The 19,331-nt window shown below is 40.6% G+C and overlaps 1 protein-coding gene across 7 annotated transcripts in view; it reads left to right on the top strand.

Moving 5' to 3' along the window:
• The window catches only part of ZNF10 (zinc finger protein 10), a 57,023-nt gene extending 38,356 nt beyond the window's left edge, over positions 1 to 18,667 (top strand). For 5 of the 7 annotated variants that reach the window (XM_045296795.1, XM_045296796.1, XM_045296794.1 and 2 more), the window contains 4 exons: positions 916 to 1,004; positions 6,635 to 6,761; positions 7,151 to 7,240; positions 16,592 to 18,667. In XM_045296795.1, coding sequence (XP_045152730.1) covers positions 916 to 1,004; positions 6,635 to 6,761; positions 7,151 to 7,240; positions 16,592 to 18,054 — 1,769 coding nt within the window. In that variant the 3' untranslated portion in view covers positions 18,055 to 18,667. The remainder of the gene's footprint in view (positions 1 to 915; positions 1,005 to 6,634; positions 6,762 to 7,150; positions 7,241 to 16,591) is intronic. The other 2 variants (XM_045296797.1, XM_045296798.1) reach the window with 1 other exon arrangement.
• Positions 18,668 to 19,331: the final 664 nt, after the last annotated feature.

The raw sequence follows: 19,331 nt of genomic DNA, 5'->3' as shown, positions 1-19,331 counted from the left end.
TCGTATAAAGAATTCAAGAGGAGAAAACTAGCTTATTACATTTACCAGATATTGATTATTTTTGTGAATAATCATTCATTCCTGAGATTTCAGGATTCCCTTTTGAATAATTTTCCTTTTGCCTGAAGAATTTTTTTTTTAACTAAATTCTCATTTCACTTTACTTGATATTGTGTTTATCTTGTGTTGTTCATGAGCGATACCTTCATGGAACATAGAAATTATGTGTTGACAATTCTTTTCTTTCAGCATTAAAAAACAAGACAAAACATTGCCCTACTGTCTTTTGCCTATGGTCTTTGATGAGAAATACTGTCATTCAGATGTTTTGTTGTTGTTTTTTCATTTGTAACTAGCAATCCTCATTGATGTGCCTGACAAAGGACTTGCGTTTTTGTGTTTCCTTGTCCACTTGTCTTGATACTACTACAATATCATTTTTAGTTCCTAAATTGTTATGCCCAGAACGCTTTGGGTAATTATTTTAAGTCATAAAACATGGTTAATGTGTATATTTTAGGTCATAAGATATGGCAAGGGAGAAGCCATTAATCCTTAAGATATAAGTGATGTTAATACTTTTAACCACTTTTCCTGCCTTTATTTCACGTACTTTAATAATAGATTAGCTTTTAGTATCTAAATCTCCTTCATATGGTTGTTTATAATATACCTTATTTAAATAAAATTGCTTCCAACAGTTTTTATACCTAAAGCACAGTATGAAACTTGTTTTTTAATTGTAGGCGTCTAGTAGCCATTTCTTTGGAGAGTTGACTGGACTCGTTCAGGGTCATGAAGATGTGCTGTTCGGTGCTGTTGAGCTGGCTCCTGACTTACAGGACTCTCCTGACAACGGGAGGAAACACGGCAGCCCTTCCACACCCTCACAATTGATTGAGCCTGTCGTTGCAGGCGCTGTGCAGCCCGTCCACCTTGCTGAGGGTCTCGCTCTTTTTTCAGGCCTTCTCGAGGGCCTGGCCCTTCCTGAGGACACACCCAAAGTATGTGAGACGTCTTCCTAAGGAGTGTTCTGCCTCTGCTTCTTCCACGATAGATTTATTTATTCTTCTTGCAGTCCGTGTTACTTTCAATATTTTTTGACAGCACCATAATTCAAATTCATTGTCTAGCGTTCATAGGCATATGAGGTGATCAATTGAAAATAACAGTATTGGTCAGGTGCACCTTACACACCTTAGCAAGTGTTATCTTTACTTTTTAACAATTTAAGTGAGGCTTGTATAGCAGCTTTGTCTATTATAATACAGTGTTTGATATCTTAACTGTTGCTTCCATGATTGTGGATCGAAGTAAAATGAAATCCTTGATGACTTCAGTCTTTTTTGTGTCTTATTCTTCTCTCAACTTTTCTTCAGTTGCCTATTAGTCCAGTTGTGGAATTTCTGTTTTCTTTTGATTGGTTATAAACCACGCTGAAGGCTGTAGTCTTTGATCTGCATCAGTAAGTGCTTCACATCCTCTTGGCTTTCATCTTGTAAGATTATGTTACCTGCACGATGCAGGTTGTTAGTGAGCCTCCAATCCTGATGCTGTGGTTTTCTGCATAGATGGTCTAGTTTTTCAGATAAACATGCTCAGCATACAGATTGAGTCAATGTGATGAAAGGATATAGCCCAGACACTACTACCCTTTCCTGAATTTAAACAATGGAGTATCATCTTGTTCTGTGGTCTATATACAAGTTCTGCACAAGCACAAAGAAGTATTCTGGGATTCCCGTTCTTCCCAATGTTATCCATAGTTCATTAGGATCCACGCAGTTGGTTTCCTTTGCCTTATCAATGAAGCACAAGTAAACATTATTCTCGTATTCGCTGCTTACAGACAAGATTTATCTAACATCGGCAATGGTATCCTTCGTTCCACTGGAATCCAGGTTGAATTTCTGGCAGCAACCTGTTGATGTACTATTGCACCGATTTTTGACTTATCTTTAAAAAAAATGTACTTGCATGTAATATTAATGATACTGTTCGGTAATTTCTACATTCTGTCGGGTCGCTTTTCTTTGCAACGGGCACAGATACGGTTCTCTTCCAATCAGTTGTCCAGGCCTAGTGCCTGTCTCCAGGGCTGCACTGATTTGTGGGAAATTTCAGCTGATAAAATTCCTGGAGCCTTGTTTTTCACTAATGCTTTCAGTGCATCTTGGATTTCACCCTCAATGCCATTGGTTCTACTTGAATTGGTTGAATGTCAACCAGTTTTTTGGTACAGTGACTATATATTCCTTCTATCTTCTTTAACTGCTTCCTGCATCATTCAATAGTTTCCATGTAGAATCCTTCAGTGTTATCACTCGAACCTTGATTTTTTTCTTCAGTTCTTTCGACTTGAGATATGCTGAGCATGTCCTTTCCTTCCGGTTTGCTAGTGCCAGGTCTTTGCACGTTTCATTGTAACACTTTTACTTTGTCTTCTCAAGCTGCCTTTTCAAATTTTACTTCATCGTTTCTTCTATTTAATTTAATTTAGTTTTTCTGTGTTCAAGAACAAATTTCAGAGTCTCTTCTGACATCTTTTTTGGTCTTTTCTTTCTTTCCTGTCTTTTAATGACATTTTGGTGTTTCATGTGTGATGTTCTTTATGTCAGCACACAGCTTACCTGGTCTTCAGTCACTAGTGGTCAGAGCATCAGATCTGTACGTAAGATAGCCTCTAAATTCAGGTGGGATATACTCAGAGTTATATTTTGGCTCCAGTGGACTTGTTTTAATTTTCTTCAGTTTGCATATGAGCAATTGGTGGTCTGTCCCATAGTTAGCCTTGTTCTGCCTGATGATATTGAAATTCTTCTTTGTCTCTTCCCATAGATGTAATCAGTTTGATTCCTATGTATTCCATCTGGCAAGGTTCATGTGGATAGTCCCTGTTTATGTTGTTTGAGAAAGGTTATTTGCAATGAAAAAGCTCTTGGTTTTGTAAAAATCTATTATGTGCGCTCCACTTTCTTTCCCAAACCTTATCTTACAACTCTTGGTCCTTTCTCTTTGTTTCCAACATTCTCATTCCAGCCATCAGTAAATATCAATGCAACTTGATGGCATGTCTGATCAGTTTCTGATGGAAGAAGTTGATAAAGAAATTCTCCAGTGTCTTCATTATTGGCTTTCCTGGCTGATGTGTAAGTTTCACTGCAGGCATACAGATACTGCCCTACCATGCACAGCATTGTGCTGTAAGATGTTGCTGTTATTAGGTACCTTCAAGTTGGTTCCAACCCAGAGCGACCCCACGTACAGCAGAAGGAAGCACTGCCCGGTCCTGCGCCGTCCTCACAATTGTTCTTATGTCTGAGCCCATGGTTGCAGCCACTGTGTCCGTCCATCTTGTAGAAGGCATTCCTTTTTCACTTCCCCTCTTCTTTACCAAGCATGAGATCCTTCTCCAGGGTCTGGTCTCACCTGACAACATGTGCAAAGTACATGTACATGATGACAAGCGTTGTCATCCTTGTTTCTAAGGAGCCTTCTGGTTGTACTTTTTCCAAGACAGATTTGTTTGCACTTTTGGCAATCCGTGGTACTTTCAGTTTTCTTCTCTAGCACCATAATTCAAATGCATCAATTCTTCTTCAGTCTTCCATTTTCACATGCACAGGAGGCTATTGAAAATACCATGGCTTGGATCAGATGCACCTTACTACTCAAAGTCACATCCTTGCTTTTCAGTACTCTAAAGAGGTCTTGTTCAGCAGGTTTACCTAAAGCAACGTGTCATTTGATCACTTGATTGCTGCTTCCGTGAGCATTAATTGTGGGTCCAAGCAAAACAAAGTCTTTGACAACTTCAGTTTTTTTTCTCCATTTATAATAATGTTACCTATTGGTCCAGATATGAGGATTTTGGTTTTCTTTACATTGAGCTTCAATCCTTGATCTTCATCAGCAAGTGCCTCAAATCCTTCTCACTTTCAGCAAGCAAGGTCATATCATCTGCATATTACAGGTTATTAATAAGCCTTCCTCCAATCCTGATGCTGCATCCTTCTTCCTATAATCCAGCTTCTCTGATTATTTGCTCACCATACAGATTAAACCTAGCATGGTGAGTGAATACAACCCTCGTGCATACCTTTCCTGATTTTTTGAAAATTATTTTATTGGGGGCTCATACAAGTCTTATCACATTCCATACATACATCCATTGGGTCAAGCACATTTGTACATTTGTTACCATCATTATTCTCAAAACATTTTCTTTTTACTTAAACCTTTGGTATCAGGTCCTCATTTTTTTCTCCTCGCTCCCCGAACCTTTCCTGATTTTAGTATATGTGCTGCCGAAGCGAGCACTCAACCTTTCCTGATTTTAAACCATGCCTTTTTCTGCTCACACAGCTGCCTCTTGATTCATGTATAAGTTCTGCATGAGCACAGTGTAGTGTTCTGGAATTACCATTCTTCTCTAGGCTAACCGTAGTTCGTTATGGTTCACAAGTTGCATGCCTTGGCATAGTCAATAAAACTAAGATAAATCTCTTTCTGGCAGTCTTACTTTCAAGCAAGAACCATCTGACATCAGCAGAAATATCCCTTGTTCCACATCCTCTTCTGAATCGAGCCTGAACCTCTGGCAGCACCCTGTCAATGTTCTGTTGCAACCATTGTTGGATGATCTTCAGCAAAATTTTACTTGTGTGTGATATCAATGATATCGTTCTCTAATTTGAGCATTCTGTTAGGTCACCTTCCTTTGAATGGGTACAAATAGGGATTTTTCCCCCAGTCCCTTGGGTATGTAGACTGTCTTCCAAATTCCCTGGCAGAGAACACTATGCTTCCAGTGCTTCACTCACTAGCCTGTTAAAACATTTCAATTCGTAGTCCATCAGTTCTTGGAACTTTGTTTTTGGCTAATGCTTTCAGTGCAGACTGAAATTCTTCCTTCACTACCATTGGTTCTTGCTCATTTCCTCCTGAAATGATTCAATGTTCAACGAGCTATTTTAGGTACGGTAACTGTATTTTTTTCCATCTTCTCTTGATGCTGCCTGGATCATTCAGTATTTTGCCCATAGAATCTTCCAATATTGCAACTCGAGGCTTGAATTTTTTCTTAAGTTCTTTCAATGTAAGATGCTGAGCATGTACTTCCTTTTTGGTTTTTTTTAACTCTAGGCCTTTGCATATTTCATTGGAATATCTTACTTTGTCCTCTTGAGCTGCCTGTGAAATTTCTTTTCAACTCTTTGACCTCATCATTTCTCCATTTGCCTTAGTTACTCTGATTAAGAGCAAGTTTCAGAGTATCTTCTGATAACCACTTTGACCTTTTCTTTCTTTCTAATTACCTTTTGCTTTCTTCATATGTGATGTGCTTGCTATCATCAGGTCTTCTGTCATTACTGGTCAGTGTGTCAAATCTGTTTTTGAGATGTTCACAAAATTCAGGCGGGATATACTCAAGGTCATATTTTGGCTCTAATGGGCTTGTTTTAATTTTATTCAGCTTCAATCTGAAGGTACAGGTGAACAATTGATAGTCTGTTTCACAATTGGCCCCTGGCCTGGTTTTAGCTGCTGGTATTGAGCTTCTCCATTGTCTCTTCCCACAGTTGTAGTCAGTTTGATTTCTTTGTTATCCATCGGGAAAAGTCCACATGTATAGTTGGCTTTTGTATTTGCAGTTAAGAAGTCGCTGCTCTTGCCAAAATCTGTTATGTGATATCTGGCTTCATTTCTATCTCCAAGGCTCTAGTTTCCAACTGCTGCTCCTTATTATTTCCAACTGTTACATTTCAATAGCCAACAGTTATCCATGTATCTTGATTGTGTGTTTTATCATAGGTCAAAAGAGATCTTGGAATGATTGTTTTGACAATTAATGCACCACCATTTCTCTTGAAGGAGCTTGTCATTCTCAGCATAGTACGCCATATGATGGTTTGATTCAAAATGACCAGTATCGGTCCACTTCAGCTCATTCGTGCCTAATATATCATCTTTATGCGTTCTGTTTCATTTTCTAAGACTTCTAATTTTCCCAGACTCATACTTTGTACATTCCACTTTCTGATTATTAATAGATGTTTCTTCTCATTTTGAGTTGTGTCCTATCAACAAATTAAGGTCCCAAAAGCGTTATTCCACATCATTACAGTTAACTCTACTCTTACGAGGTAGCCTTTCCAAGTCATATTGCCCTGCAACCTGAGAGGGCCCTTCCTCCAGCACTGTGTTAGATAATATTCTGCTGTTCATAAAGTTTTCAGTGACTAATCCCTGAGAAATGGGCAACCTGATCCTTCTTCTTAGTCTGTCTTTGTGAGGAAGTATCACTGAAACCTTGTTACCATGGGTGACCCTGCTGGTGTCTGAAATGGCAATGGCATAGCTTCCAGCATTGTACAAACCACACAGTACAACAAACTGACAGGCAAGTGGCGGAAGATAATGAATACTACTCTTAAAATAAATGCTTAGTAAATAAGTAAATTCTTGAATTATTCAAGTCCAACCCTTACCTAATTTACAATAAAATAATTGGAAAATAAATTCAAGACCATCTTCTTTGTCCTTATTAGCCTGATTGCTCCTCTCATTAATATTAAGAATAGGGAGGACAGAGATATGCATCTGGCTCAGTATTTATTTTATGCCTTTTTAGACATTGGTGGACTTCAAGGATGTGCTTGTGGACTTCACCAAGGAGGAGTGGAAACTCCTGAACATGGCTCAGCAGATCATGTACAGGCATGTGATGCTTGAGAACTATAAGAACCTGATTTCCTTGGGTAAGATTCACTTCTGGTTTTGTAAGAACATAGTTATTGTAATGATTTTGGATCTTCATTGATGAATTGTGTGGAGACTTTGAAACATGCATCAAAGCTTAGGCTACAATTCAAGGACCTAATTTCTCTGGGCTAACTTCATATTTTTGGGGTTTTGTTCATTCTGCTTTTATGAGAATTGTTTTATTTAGTCAAATGTTTAAGTGCATATTTGTTTTAGAACCTCTGGAGAAAGGGTCAGCTGGTTCTCCGCATGGGTGTACCTTTTTCTGGAGTTCCCCTTGCCTGCTCTTCTGAGACGCTGAGGGTGGAGTTGGATCTGAGAGACTTCTCTGCAACACGGGTCTTCCTCTTCCCTTGTCTGATTCTTCGTCTTTTCCTGTAAATAGGTCATCAGTTTCCTAAACCAGATGTGATCCTCCGGTTGGAGAGAGGTGAAGAGCCTTGGCCAGTAGAGATTCGCCAGGAGACCTTTCCAGGTGAGAATCAGATTGGAAGCTTACAGGTAGTAGACCAGATGGCAGGTTAGAGCCTCTGGAGAGAGGGTCAGCTAGATCTTCTCGCAGCTACTTTGTTTCAGAGAAGGCTTGTTTTTTTACTTCCAGTTGCTCTATTTCCAGGGCATATTCGTGTCACATTTTGGACTGCATGTGGGGGCAAAGGTATCCTTTGTTTTTTAAAATAAATTTCTGTTGTTGAAAATATATACAGAAAAAACATAAACCAACTCAAGTTTGTACATGTACAATTTAGTACCATGGATGACAGACATCCTTTACGTTGTACAGCCTTCTGACCCTCCTTTTAAGATCTGTTATGTACCCATTAACTTAAACTAAACTCACTGCCCCTGAAGGTTTCTGTTGACTCTTTTGAGTTGTTGTCAGTTTGATCCCATAAGCCTTAAAAGAGCATAATGCTCAAAGCTGACATTTTCTATTATTAAGCTAAACTTTAAAGTCACAGAAGATAGGAGAAAGAATCAAATAAAGGAGTCAGACACATTTCATGGTAGCATGCTCACCTCCTGGACGGCCATGATCTCAGCAGCCAGGTCCGTGCAGAGAGAGTATATTTCTAATCACAGCTTATATGTGCTTAGGGGCTGTGCAAGCCCCCGATTACGTGGAGCCACATATGTAACAGGATGGGGCTGTACAGTAGGCACACGCACCAGGATGGGGACGAACGAGGATGTATGCAATAGGAAGGGGAGGGGCTCTAGGGGTCCACATGTGACAAGCTGGGCAGATCCTAGACTCAAGATGGCAGCCTGCCTTTGGTCGTCCTTGAGTTGGCTTGACCTTGTCTCTCCTTCAGGGAAACAGTCCACTATCCTTATCAGCAGGGAGTGGACCCCACCTGTGGTGGGACGGACACTAGGGACTGATGGCCATAAATGGCTGATACTCTCAGGGAAATAACCTCTAAGCAGCTGACCTTCCAGGGGCTGGCAAGCAGCATCCTAGGCTGGGCGTACAATAGAGGGAACAACCTGGGGGGAAAGCTTTCTGTATCTCACATAAACTATTGTTTGATTTTAAGAAGGGTTCTGTGAATATTTTTGTTCAAGATTTAAGGATGATCTCAAAGCAGGGATTCATCCAGCCTTTATGGCTCCAGAAATTTTGGAGTCCATGAGATTTTGGAATCATGTTCTGCATTTCTCTTTGTTTGATCAGGATTTGATCAAAATGTTCACTAATAGTAAACAGACACCATTCAATCTTGTCACAGGAGAACTGCGCCCTAACCAAGGGACAACTGGAGCTGCCATGCAGTTCTTCCGGCTTCATAGCACAGGTGGAATCAGCCACACACTCCATTTGCTCCTCTTATCCTTGACATTCCTTCTCCCTTACTGGTACCAGTGAATAGAAACCAGATGTGCTTTCTATGGCAGCTTGCAAACTTTTAAGATCTCAAGCACTATTCAGTAAAGTAGCAGGTGGAATAGAAACAATAAACATGTTAGTGGGCCAGTTATGGGATGTCTCATGAAACTTAGACCCTAAACCTCCAACCCATGAGGTGTTCGTTTGTACATAAGCAAATGTGCTCTTTTAATTTTTTGTCATTGTTTTCAGTGTATCTGTCGCACAACTGTTGCCATTTCAACTTTGCCAGCAACTACATTAATCAACTGTACAATCCGACCTGTGACCAGTGGGGTTTTTCCCTCACCATAAGTTGATATTTAGTATTCCATAAGCATGAACCCCCATTCCTTCTCCCTTCCACCTGTGGTAACCACTAAGACACTTTAATCTCTTAAGCATTTGCTTGTTCTTGTCTTTTTATGTACGTGAAGTCATATAATATTTCTTTTATGATTGACTTCTTTAACTTAATCTTCAAGTTTCATCCATATCATAACATGTATCAAGACTTCGGTTTTCTTACTGGCTGAATAGTATTCTTGCATCTATTTGTACCACATTTTGTTTATCCCTTAATTCACTGATGGACATTTAGACTTTCAACATTTTAGCTATTATGAATAGCTCTTCCTAAGTATCTGTTTGAGTCTCAGCATTCAAGTCTTTTGACTTTATACTTGGGAGTAGAACTGCTGGGCCACGCCAGCTGTGATATTTTACATCCCCATCAGCAGTGGATAAGGGATGCGGTTTCTTTATGTCCTCTCCAGTCTTTGTTACTAGTGTGTGTTGTTAAAACTATATTTCTGTGATTGCTTTTAGCCCTGTTTATGTTGCTGTCCTGGTTATCGCCAATAACTCTAAAACCAGTTGCTGTCAAATCAGCTCGGACTCATGTCAAACCCACGGTTGCAGAGTAGAAATGCGGTCCATAGGGCATTGAGAGCTTTTATGGAATTCAGATTACCAGGCTGTCTTCTGAGGCACCTGTGGGTGGGTTTGAACTGCTACCTTGTTGTTAGTTGTTGAATGTATAACTATCTTTACCACCGAGGGGCTCATTGCTACCACTTCTGAAATCTCCATATTCTCTCTTTTTTTTTTAATCACCAAGGCTATATTTTACAACTACTACTACTTTTTTTTTTTTTAATAAATCATTTTATTGGGGGCTCGTACAACTTGTATCACAATCCATACAGACCTCCATTGTGTAAAGCACATTTGTACATTCATTGCCCTCATCATTCTCAAAACATTTGCTCTCCACTTAAGCCCCTGGCATCAGCTCCTCATTTTTCCCCTCCCTCCCCACTAGTACTTCTTTATTTTTTTAAAAAATCATTTTATTGGGGGCTCATACAGCTCTTATCACAATGCATGCACCCATCCATTGTGTCAAGCACATTTGTACATTTGTTGCCATCATCATTTTCAAAACATTTTCTTTCTACTTGAGCCCTTGGTATCAGCTCCTCATTTCACCCCTTTCCTCCTCACCCTCCCTCTCTCATGAACGTTTGATAATTTGTAAATTATTATTTTTTTAATGTCTTACACTGACTGATGTCTCCCTTCACCCACCTTCGCCCACTTTTCTGTTGTCTGCCCCCCAGGGAGGGGGATATACTGACATCTCCATAATCATTTATTCTAGTTGATAGTCTTTCCCTGTGTGGGTGTCTAGGCACCAAAGTAGAACAGAATAAAGTGTGTGTCTTTGTACTCTGAATTCTACTTGTATTTCATGACAGTATGAATTCTGGAAAGTCTTCTGTATAAAAGGGCCTTCTTTGCCTAACTTCCCAAAGCTGATTCCTATCAGGTAGAGGTCAGATATACCTACACCCTCTAGCCTTTCAACCAATTCTGGTACGAGCTGTGCCTCCCGCCGCACGCACTCCTCCTCTGCTGGATTCCACAATTCACTGTAATGACCACAAAGAACTCACAGACAATACTCACAAGTATGGGGTTTATTGAGGAAGTGACAACTTATAATTCAGTCTTAGAAATGACTCGGTATACTTCTTAGATCAGGATAGCCTCTTGCCAGCTCCCCCCGATCCCCTGACCCAGCCCTTGGCCCCACTTGAGCCTGACTTCTGCTCTGCCCTGACAAGTGTTCAAAAGTGTTAAAAAGCACATTAGCTCTGTCAGTAAGCAGCCAGGGGCCAGGGGGATGTCACTCTGCCAGAGAGCTAAAGACTCTCAGTGCCCTCACTGTGCGTCAGCATGCCCTGTGTTGTGGGAGAAAGGCCAGCCCCTCCCCACCCAACTAATTGTGGGTTCAGTAAGCGCAATTGTACGCTTGAGATATATAAAGATCATAATAAAGTCACAGAGCATGAGAGAGATAGGAGAGAGAGTAAAATAAAGAAGTCAGACACATAGTAACATGCACACCTCAGCCCCACTTGGTGGTCTAGGTGGAGAGAGCCGGAGAGAGACGTTTATTGCTAACCAAGGCTTATAACTCTTAGGGGGTGTGATTACATGTCACAGGAAGGGGCAGTACAATAGGCATATACATCATAGGAAGGGGATGTACAATAGGCATGACAGGAAGGGGATGAGCTAGGGGTGTGCATGTGATAGGAATGGGAGGGACTAAGGGTATACATGGGACAAGAAGGGCAGACCCAAGATTCATGATGGTGGCCTAACCTTGGTCACCTTTGAGTGGGCTTGACCTCCCTGGGTTCTCCTTCAGGAAAACAATCTACTACTATCCTCATCAGAAGGGAGTGGGCCCTACTTATTGTAGGCTAAACAATGGTGTCTGCTTGCTCTGGATGGCTGATAACCCTTAGGGAGAATAATCCCTCCCCTACTTTTTTTGCCTATATCTGACACATGTAGCAAGCAGCTAAGTTTGGCATATATTTGGGGGAGACAACTTGGGAGAAATCTTTCTGTTTCCCACACTGTGTAACCAGTAAACCGTATCACTCCACCAGTGTGTTCTCTCTCTCTCTCCTGGATCTTAGAGATTCTCAGCTCAGGGATCATGGGTCCAAAGGATTCCCTCTGCTCCTGTCTCTTCTTCATGGCATTGACGAATGCCCTTTCTAGTGATGACTCATTTTAAGCCTAGTAGGATCACCAAAATGACCAGCTCCCTTGTTACGGTTCCATACAACTTTATTTGCATTATAACAAAACTGTCCAATCCCCCGAGAATCCCTGTTGGTGCAGTGATTCAGTGTCTGGCTAGTAACTAAAAAGCCAGCTGTGGTTGAAACCCACCAGCCGCTCCGTGAGAGAGAGATGTGGCGGTCTGTCTTCATCAAGATCTGTAGCCTTGTGAACCCCGCTGGAGCAGTTCTGCACCGTGCTGTAGCGCTGCTGTCAGGGTGCCATCAGTTGGACCTGGCTCGGTGGTAATGGGATTGACTTGGTCCAACCCCCTTGGTGGGCCACACGCACCTTGTGTGCACGGGCCCAACCAATCGTTTGGTGGGAGTTATAAGAGTGGAGTGTGAAAGAGCACACCATTGCCCTGCATCTTCTAAATGGTGATTATCTGAAGGACCTTTTAGTATGTCGATAGGTAAAAGTCTGAATACATATATAGGATGGGATAATAATGACATTGTTTGAAATGAGGAGGTAGAATGGAGGAATCAGGAGATCTGGGTGACAATCCTGATTCAGTCCCCTGTGAAAGAACAAGATCAAATCTGTGAACAGTGGTTTGCTCTTTTGTGAAATGAGAGACCCTGGGGAAGATGTGATTTTCTCATTGCACCATGAAGAGCTCTGGAAGGGCCCTGGGAGGCATTGGTTGCTGGGACCCTACCTTCTTCACCCTAAAAATGTTTTTTAATAAACAGTGTTTTCAGTCATCAACAAAGTCATGTAACAATGGAAACCTTTGCAAATACAGTTTTTCAAAATGTTCTCCCCGTGGTAAAATTTCCTTTGAAAGGCAGTTACTTTCTCACTCGTTATTTACTCATTCATTTGAACAGTTCAGTTTGGTTTGACTGAAGTCTCGCCCCTTTTTTATTGAATTAAAAAAACGTATGTTTAAGAATATGTACAAAGAATATTTAAGTATTTTTTAATTGCCATTTTAACCATTTATAAATGTAAAAATCAGCGACGTTAATTATATTTGCCATGCTGTATAACCCTCACCACTACTGATTTCCCACACAGCACCTGTTTAGTAGTGACTTCTCATTCCCCACTTCCCCCAGCTTTCCACCTTCTCATAGAGTCATTCCTTACGCATTTCCCTTCACGTGTTTCATTCATTCCAGCAGCCTCTGTGTAAGCTTTGTGCTGGGCTCCATCTGTTCTGGGGTCATTTTGAAAACTACCACAGAAGGCTCATAAATCCCAGTTTTTTAATATGTCTGTTTGTCAGAGGAAGCCAGCCTCTAGCGACCGAAGGGTCAGTAGGCGCAATTGTACGGTTATAATATATAAAGATCAGAGTAAAGCCATAGAGAAAGGGAAAGATGGGAGAGAGAATAAAATAAAGGGGTCAGACACGTTTTATGGTAGCATGCTCACCTCAGCCCCTCTTGATGGTCCACGTGGAACTGGGAGGAAAGAAGAGGGCGTCTTTACTGTCTTGGCATATTTACAGGTAGCCATAATATATGCATATTCAGTAGTTACATACGTCACAAGGTGGGAGGTAACCACAGTAAAGCCCCTAAGCTCACAGGTGAGGAAACCTAATACCTGCATTGGGAGAAGGTATGAGGGGGGATGGGTGCTGCTGCGGGAGGAGATAACAATAGAAGGTCTGTTTCCATCAGGAGATAAAAGCAACCACGTGCTCACTTGGAGGCAGCATAGCTGTTAGGGGAGAATCTGTGGGAATGATATTTAAAGAAGGATACTGTACCTGAACTTTATCTCTAATTTACCAAGTGGTGGCTTTCCTGCTGTGGAATACCAGCTTTCCAGATTCCCTCTGTTATAAGTTAGGGCCCTCAGTGTTAGTTTCCCACACCTGTTGTTCCACCTGATGTCCACTGCTCTCAAAACCATGTGGCTTTCTCACTGTACTATAATTCTATATGTATTGTTTCTTACGAGTTTTCCCCATTTTTATCTTAACACATCTAAAATGTAATTCATTATGTGACTTCCTAACTTAATCCCCTTTCCCATCTTCCCTGGGCCATAAGGAGAATCTGCCTTCTAGATTAAACAGTATCTTACTTTTTTTACACCTTTATTATATGTAAAATTAAAATAGCAATTAAAAAACCAGTTGCCGTTGAGTTGATTCTGACTCATAGCAACCCCCTGGTGTATTAGGATAGACGTGCCCCTCAAGGTCTGGGGGAGCATATATTTTTAAAGTAGATCTTTAGGCCTTTCTTCCAAGGTTCCTCTGAATGGATTTGAACAGCTAATCTTTCAGTTAGCAGCCAAGTACTTAACCTTGTCCACCACCCAGAGAATCCTTACACCTATAAATAATCTCTAGTCATTTCTAGTATTCTGACAGCTTTCTTCCTAGTCATCTTAGATAGTTTTATCTAAAATGCAAGTAACCTGTAAAACCTCCTTCCATGGTAGTGAGGACAGGAGCACTTACTGATGACTCTTACACAGGTTACTACAAAACATGTAGCTTCCGCAGGCGGGAGCAATGTCGTCACATCTTCATATCCTACAGTTGCTTTCTTCTGCTACGATGCCTGGTGTCTATACGTGTCAGTGCTTTCTCAGCACCTCAGCTTTGAATAGCATGTAAGTAAAACATGAGTCTATTGCATTTCAAGTCCTTTCCCTGTGACACTTTTTATGGCTTTTTCAGTAAGTACAGTTCTTCTTTTATGATGTTCCACTTCGTTTAAGTCTCTACCATATAACTTTGAAACATTACCATAAACAGCTTATGGATTTGTTGAGCTTGTCCCTGTAGGCATTACATTTTGGTCAAGGTCAGATCTTTCAATATTCTACTAAGATTTGATTAATCAGCTGCTTCAGGGCTTAGGGGAGCGGAGGGGGATTATTCTCTATCTTCTTCCCTTTTATTTTTCACATTCATGTGTTCATTCAGTCACCTTTCCCAGATGGCTGTTGATAAAATAATACATAATTCGAACAAAGGTTTCTACACTTAGGGGGGGGGGGGGAAAGCACCTCAGTGTCTCTCCCCATGCTGAGCAATGAACAACTTTTGTCCTATAGCCAGTTATCCGTAATAGAGTGTAGGTGTCCCTTGTTGCAGCTCTTTTAGATTGTTCCAACACTGGCCAGGCGGTGGTATCACCCACTTTGGGAAACACTGAACTAGATTCAGCAGCTTATGTTTTTATTTAGAACTGAATGTCAGAATACTGAAACTTAAAATGTTTAAAGACATGAAATTTAAGGAATTCTATATGGCTAGGTGAACTTCATTACCAAAACGCAAAGTACTAAGTACAGATTTAAATACTCAGATGATGAGGTGAGTAACGGGTGCCACAGAACTTAAAGATAACTTAAGTGGTTATGATAGATGATTGTCAGAGGAATTTTCAGCATATCATTAAAGGAAAGTACCTCTTCATGTGTTCCAACACTCTACTCACTTTTCCCTTATTAGCTCTCAGCTCCACTCCACCTCACATGTCCATCGTAGAATCTTCGGATGTCATTTGTAGTTGGAAAGCCATTGGGAGTCTGATGGCCACAGGACATGTGGGTTTTCCACTAGAAATCATTAAGGTAGTGAAAGAAACTGGGAGATAATCTCTGCACGTGGCAACTGAAAGGTTCCGAAGGACTCCAGGAGTGGAGAGAGGTACAGGAAAGGGAGCTGACTGGACTGATAGGCGCACGGTAACTGACCAGGTACGAGTGGAATGTTTGCCTTGTTCGGTAGGAATATGCACGGGGAGCCAGAAAGTCTAGAAGACTACGGAGGAAGATTCAGATTCTAAGTTACAGTGTCCTGGTATGATTACTGTCAGTTGTTCAGTCCTGATGTCCCAGAAGGGACAAAAAAATAGAAGCCAAAAATAATTATTATCAGTAATATTTATTTGACTGTAAATTGTCGGAAGAGACTAGTCCCTGGAGAAGGACATCTGCTTGGTAGTGCAGAGGAGCAGTGGAAAAGAGAAGACCCTCCACAAGATGGACTGACACGGTGACTGCAACAATGGGCTCAGAGAATGATTGTGAGGATGGCACAGGATCGAGCCTTATTTTTCTCCATTGTCCATGGTATTTCTGTGAGGCGGAACCAACCCAATGACAGCTAGCCACAGCATAGGTGCCAAGTCTGTGATGGCTTCCCACTTCATAGAGCACGTTCAGGACAAGCCTGCGCTCCCTTGGATTACAGATAACAAATCAAAATCAATCATGAGAAAGCTGAGAAACTTGTTTAAATTCTAAATTCATCACCAGCATTGGCACAGCTTGGACTATCACCTGTGTTTGTACAACTTCTGTGCAGTCTCTCATGTCCATAACTGTTGTTGGACCTTATGTCTTTTATTGAGAGGCCTGAGCATTATTTTGGCTTGCTTTCATTAGGTAGATATAAACATTCCTTACATATGGCTACAGGTATAGTTTAGGGATGATGTTGACTTTAATTCTGAACGATGAATGTCAGGGTAGACCTGGAAACAAGTAGACATATTTGGATCTTAGACCCTTAATAGATCAGATGGTGGAATTCCAATCATTTCTCTAGTATTTCTTTTTCCAGTATCTGCGTCATTTAATAATATCCTGATCCCACTTGACACAGCTCAGTTCTGTTCTTTGTTCTTTGTACTACTTTTTATACTGCTTATCTCAGTGTATTTCCTGTTTACTGTTCCATTGTTTTCTTTTTTAATCTCTGTCAAGGTTATAAAACCATATTTGAAAGCAACTCTATAGTGTCTTACATACTTTGTCTCCACACACATTTCCCCATTCTGATCATGATACTTTCTTTAGTCATCCAAGGGTTTTTTAATTTTCTTTCAGATTCCGAGACTGCAGTTCAAATTCAATCACCAATATCCAATGAGAGCATTCTCGAGGAGAAACAGATCTTTGACACTAAAATGGAAGGAATGGCAAAGAATGACCTCTGGTATTTGTCATTAGAAGAAATCTGGAAATGTGAAGACCAGTTGAACAGGTATCAGGAAAACCAGGAGAAACATTTGAGGCAAGTGGCATTCACACAGAAGAAAGTGCTTTCTCCAGAGCGAGTCTGCGAACATGGCAAATATGGGGGGAATGGTCTTCTCCCTGCTCATGTGGCACTGAGAGAGTATTTCCACAAACATGACTCACATATTAAAAGTGTAAAACATAAGTTAGTGTTCAGTGGTCATCAGGAAAGCTATGCAAGTAACAAGGAATGTGGCCAAACATTCTGTCAAAACATTCACCTTATTCAATTTACAAGAACCCAGACAGGAGGTAAAATATATAAATGTCCTGATACTGATGACTCTCGTACTCGTGGTACTTCCCTTGGCATGTCAAAGGGCACACTTAGAGAGAAACCTTATGAATGTAAAGAATGTGGAAAATTCTTCAGTTGGCGCTCTAATCTGACCAGACACCAGCTTATTCATACTGGAGAGAAACCGTATGAATGTAAAGAATGTGGAAAGTCTTTCAGCCGGAGTTCCCACCTCACAGGACACCAAAAGACTCACACTGGTGAGGAGCCCTATGAATGTAAAGAATGTGGGAAATGCTTCAGCTGGTTCTCTCACCTTGTTACACATCAGAGAACTCACACAGGAGACAAACTGTATACATGTAATCAGTGTGGGAAGGCATTTGTGCATAGCTCCAGGCTTATTAGGCATCAGAGAACCCACACTGGAGAGAAACCCTATGAGTGTCCGGAATGTGGAAAGTCCTTCAGGCAAAGCACACACCTTATTCTGCACCAGAGAACACATGTTAGGGTCAGGCCCTATGAATGTAATGAGTGCGGTAAGTCTTATAGTCAGAGATCTCATCTTGTCGTGCATCATAGAACTCACACTGGGCTGAAGCCTTTCGAATGCAAAGATTGTGGGAAATGCTTTAGTAGAAGCTCTCACCTTTTTTCACATCAGAGAACCCATACTGGAGAGAAACCCTATGAATGTCACGACTGTGGTAAATCCTTCAGCCAGAGCTCTGCTCTGATTGTACATCAGAGAATCCATACTGGAGAGAAACCATATGAATGTTGTCAGTGTGAGAAAGCCTTCATTCGGAAGAATGACCTTATTAAGCATCAAAGGATTCATATTGGAGAAGAGACTTTTAAATGTAATCGGTGTGAAATTATCTTCAGCCAGAGCTCTCCATACATCGTACATCAAATAGCACAGACTGGAGAAAAATTCTTCACATGTCATCAGTGTGGTACAGCTCTTGTGAATAGTTCTAACCTTATCAGGTACCAGACAGGTCCTACTGGAGAAAACACTTATTAACATGACCATAGAAAATTCTTCACAAAGAACGATAACTTTGTTTTACCTCACAGAACTCATTTTGGGGAGACAGCAAGATAAGTGGAATCCGTGTGAAAATTTTTCAGTATCATTACTACCCCTGTTGGGTACCAGATAGAATTATCTAGTTAAAAATAATAATAGCAAACAAACAAAAAGGCGAGAAAACCCTTACAAATTACATTTTAGTACTTTATAGTGGGGTTTTTTCCTTTCCACGAATTCTTATAAAATAAATTGTCCTAGAAGCATTTTTAAATCTTGCATCTTAGCAGGAATAATTAAGTTGTTTAGTAGTTGTTGAGAGGTGACCCAACTTTATTAACTTATCATAAAGAAAATGAATGATATGGATTGTATTCCAATGAGTTAGTATGCCATTCAATTTCCTGTGAGATATTTAGTAGTTTTTAAATCTGTTTTATGTGTCTTATATAAACCAGTTTGATTAGCAGCAGGAAAAGTGCTTGTCAGGCAGGTAAAGAAGACAACATTTACACTACTAGCAGCATGGATTGGAATGTAGGCAAAAGTGTCTATGTATAAGTGAACAGAATAGATTCCTATAAAACTTTTTTTTATGGTTCCTTCAGTGTTGTTGTGACTGTTATTTTTGAAAAATGTAACTACTTAGAATGTCTACTTTCAAGGAAGTCCACTAGTTGACTTTTTTCATTAATTTTAAAGTTGTTTTTAATTTTCTTAAGGCATGGTGCTAAAGGCCTTTGCGAATTTAAAAACACAGTCGTTTTCTGGATATTAGGACCTAGAAGAAATATTGGGCATTTCCACAAATCAAGGATGGTCCTTTTGAGTGTCAGCGAGCACTTGGGCAATTTTAAGAGCAACTGTACTGTACACATGGGATTAAATACAGCACAGCACCGCCCCGGGCCGCCATCCTTCCCAAATTGGTCTTTAATCTCGGTAAAGAAAAGATCGTGGTTAGGAGTATAGACTGAGCAAGACCACCAAGGTTGAAATCATCCCATGCCTGCCCCTAGCTAGGTGATCTTGGGCATCCTTCCTCGCTTCTTTGTAAATGCCTGACTTACAGACAACCATCTGTAAGACAGGGGCAATAATAGTACTTCCCTCGTAGGATGGTGGTGAGTATTAAATATGTAAACACGTGAACAGATTAGAATAGTGCCTGATGGGTATTCAGTGCTTTATGGTTACTAGCGTAGTCATCAGTATTATCATTACCACAGCCTAGTGTCTGTTACTTGACGTAAACTTACACTAGTTCTTAT

This window comes from Echinops telfairi, unplaced genomic scaffold (genome assembly GCF_000313985.2).
Source record: "Echinops telfairi isolate 266 unplaced genomic scaffold, ASM31398v2 ScPeMD7_7412;HRSCAF=8450, whole genome shotgun sequence".
Taxonomy (NCBI): domain Eukaryota; kingdom Metazoa; phylum Chordata; class Mammalia; order Afrosoricida; family Tenrecidae; genus Echinops; species Echinops telfairi.
Note: the sequence above shows the minus strand (reverse complement) of the source record. Positions and strands in the feature narration are given on the sequence as shown.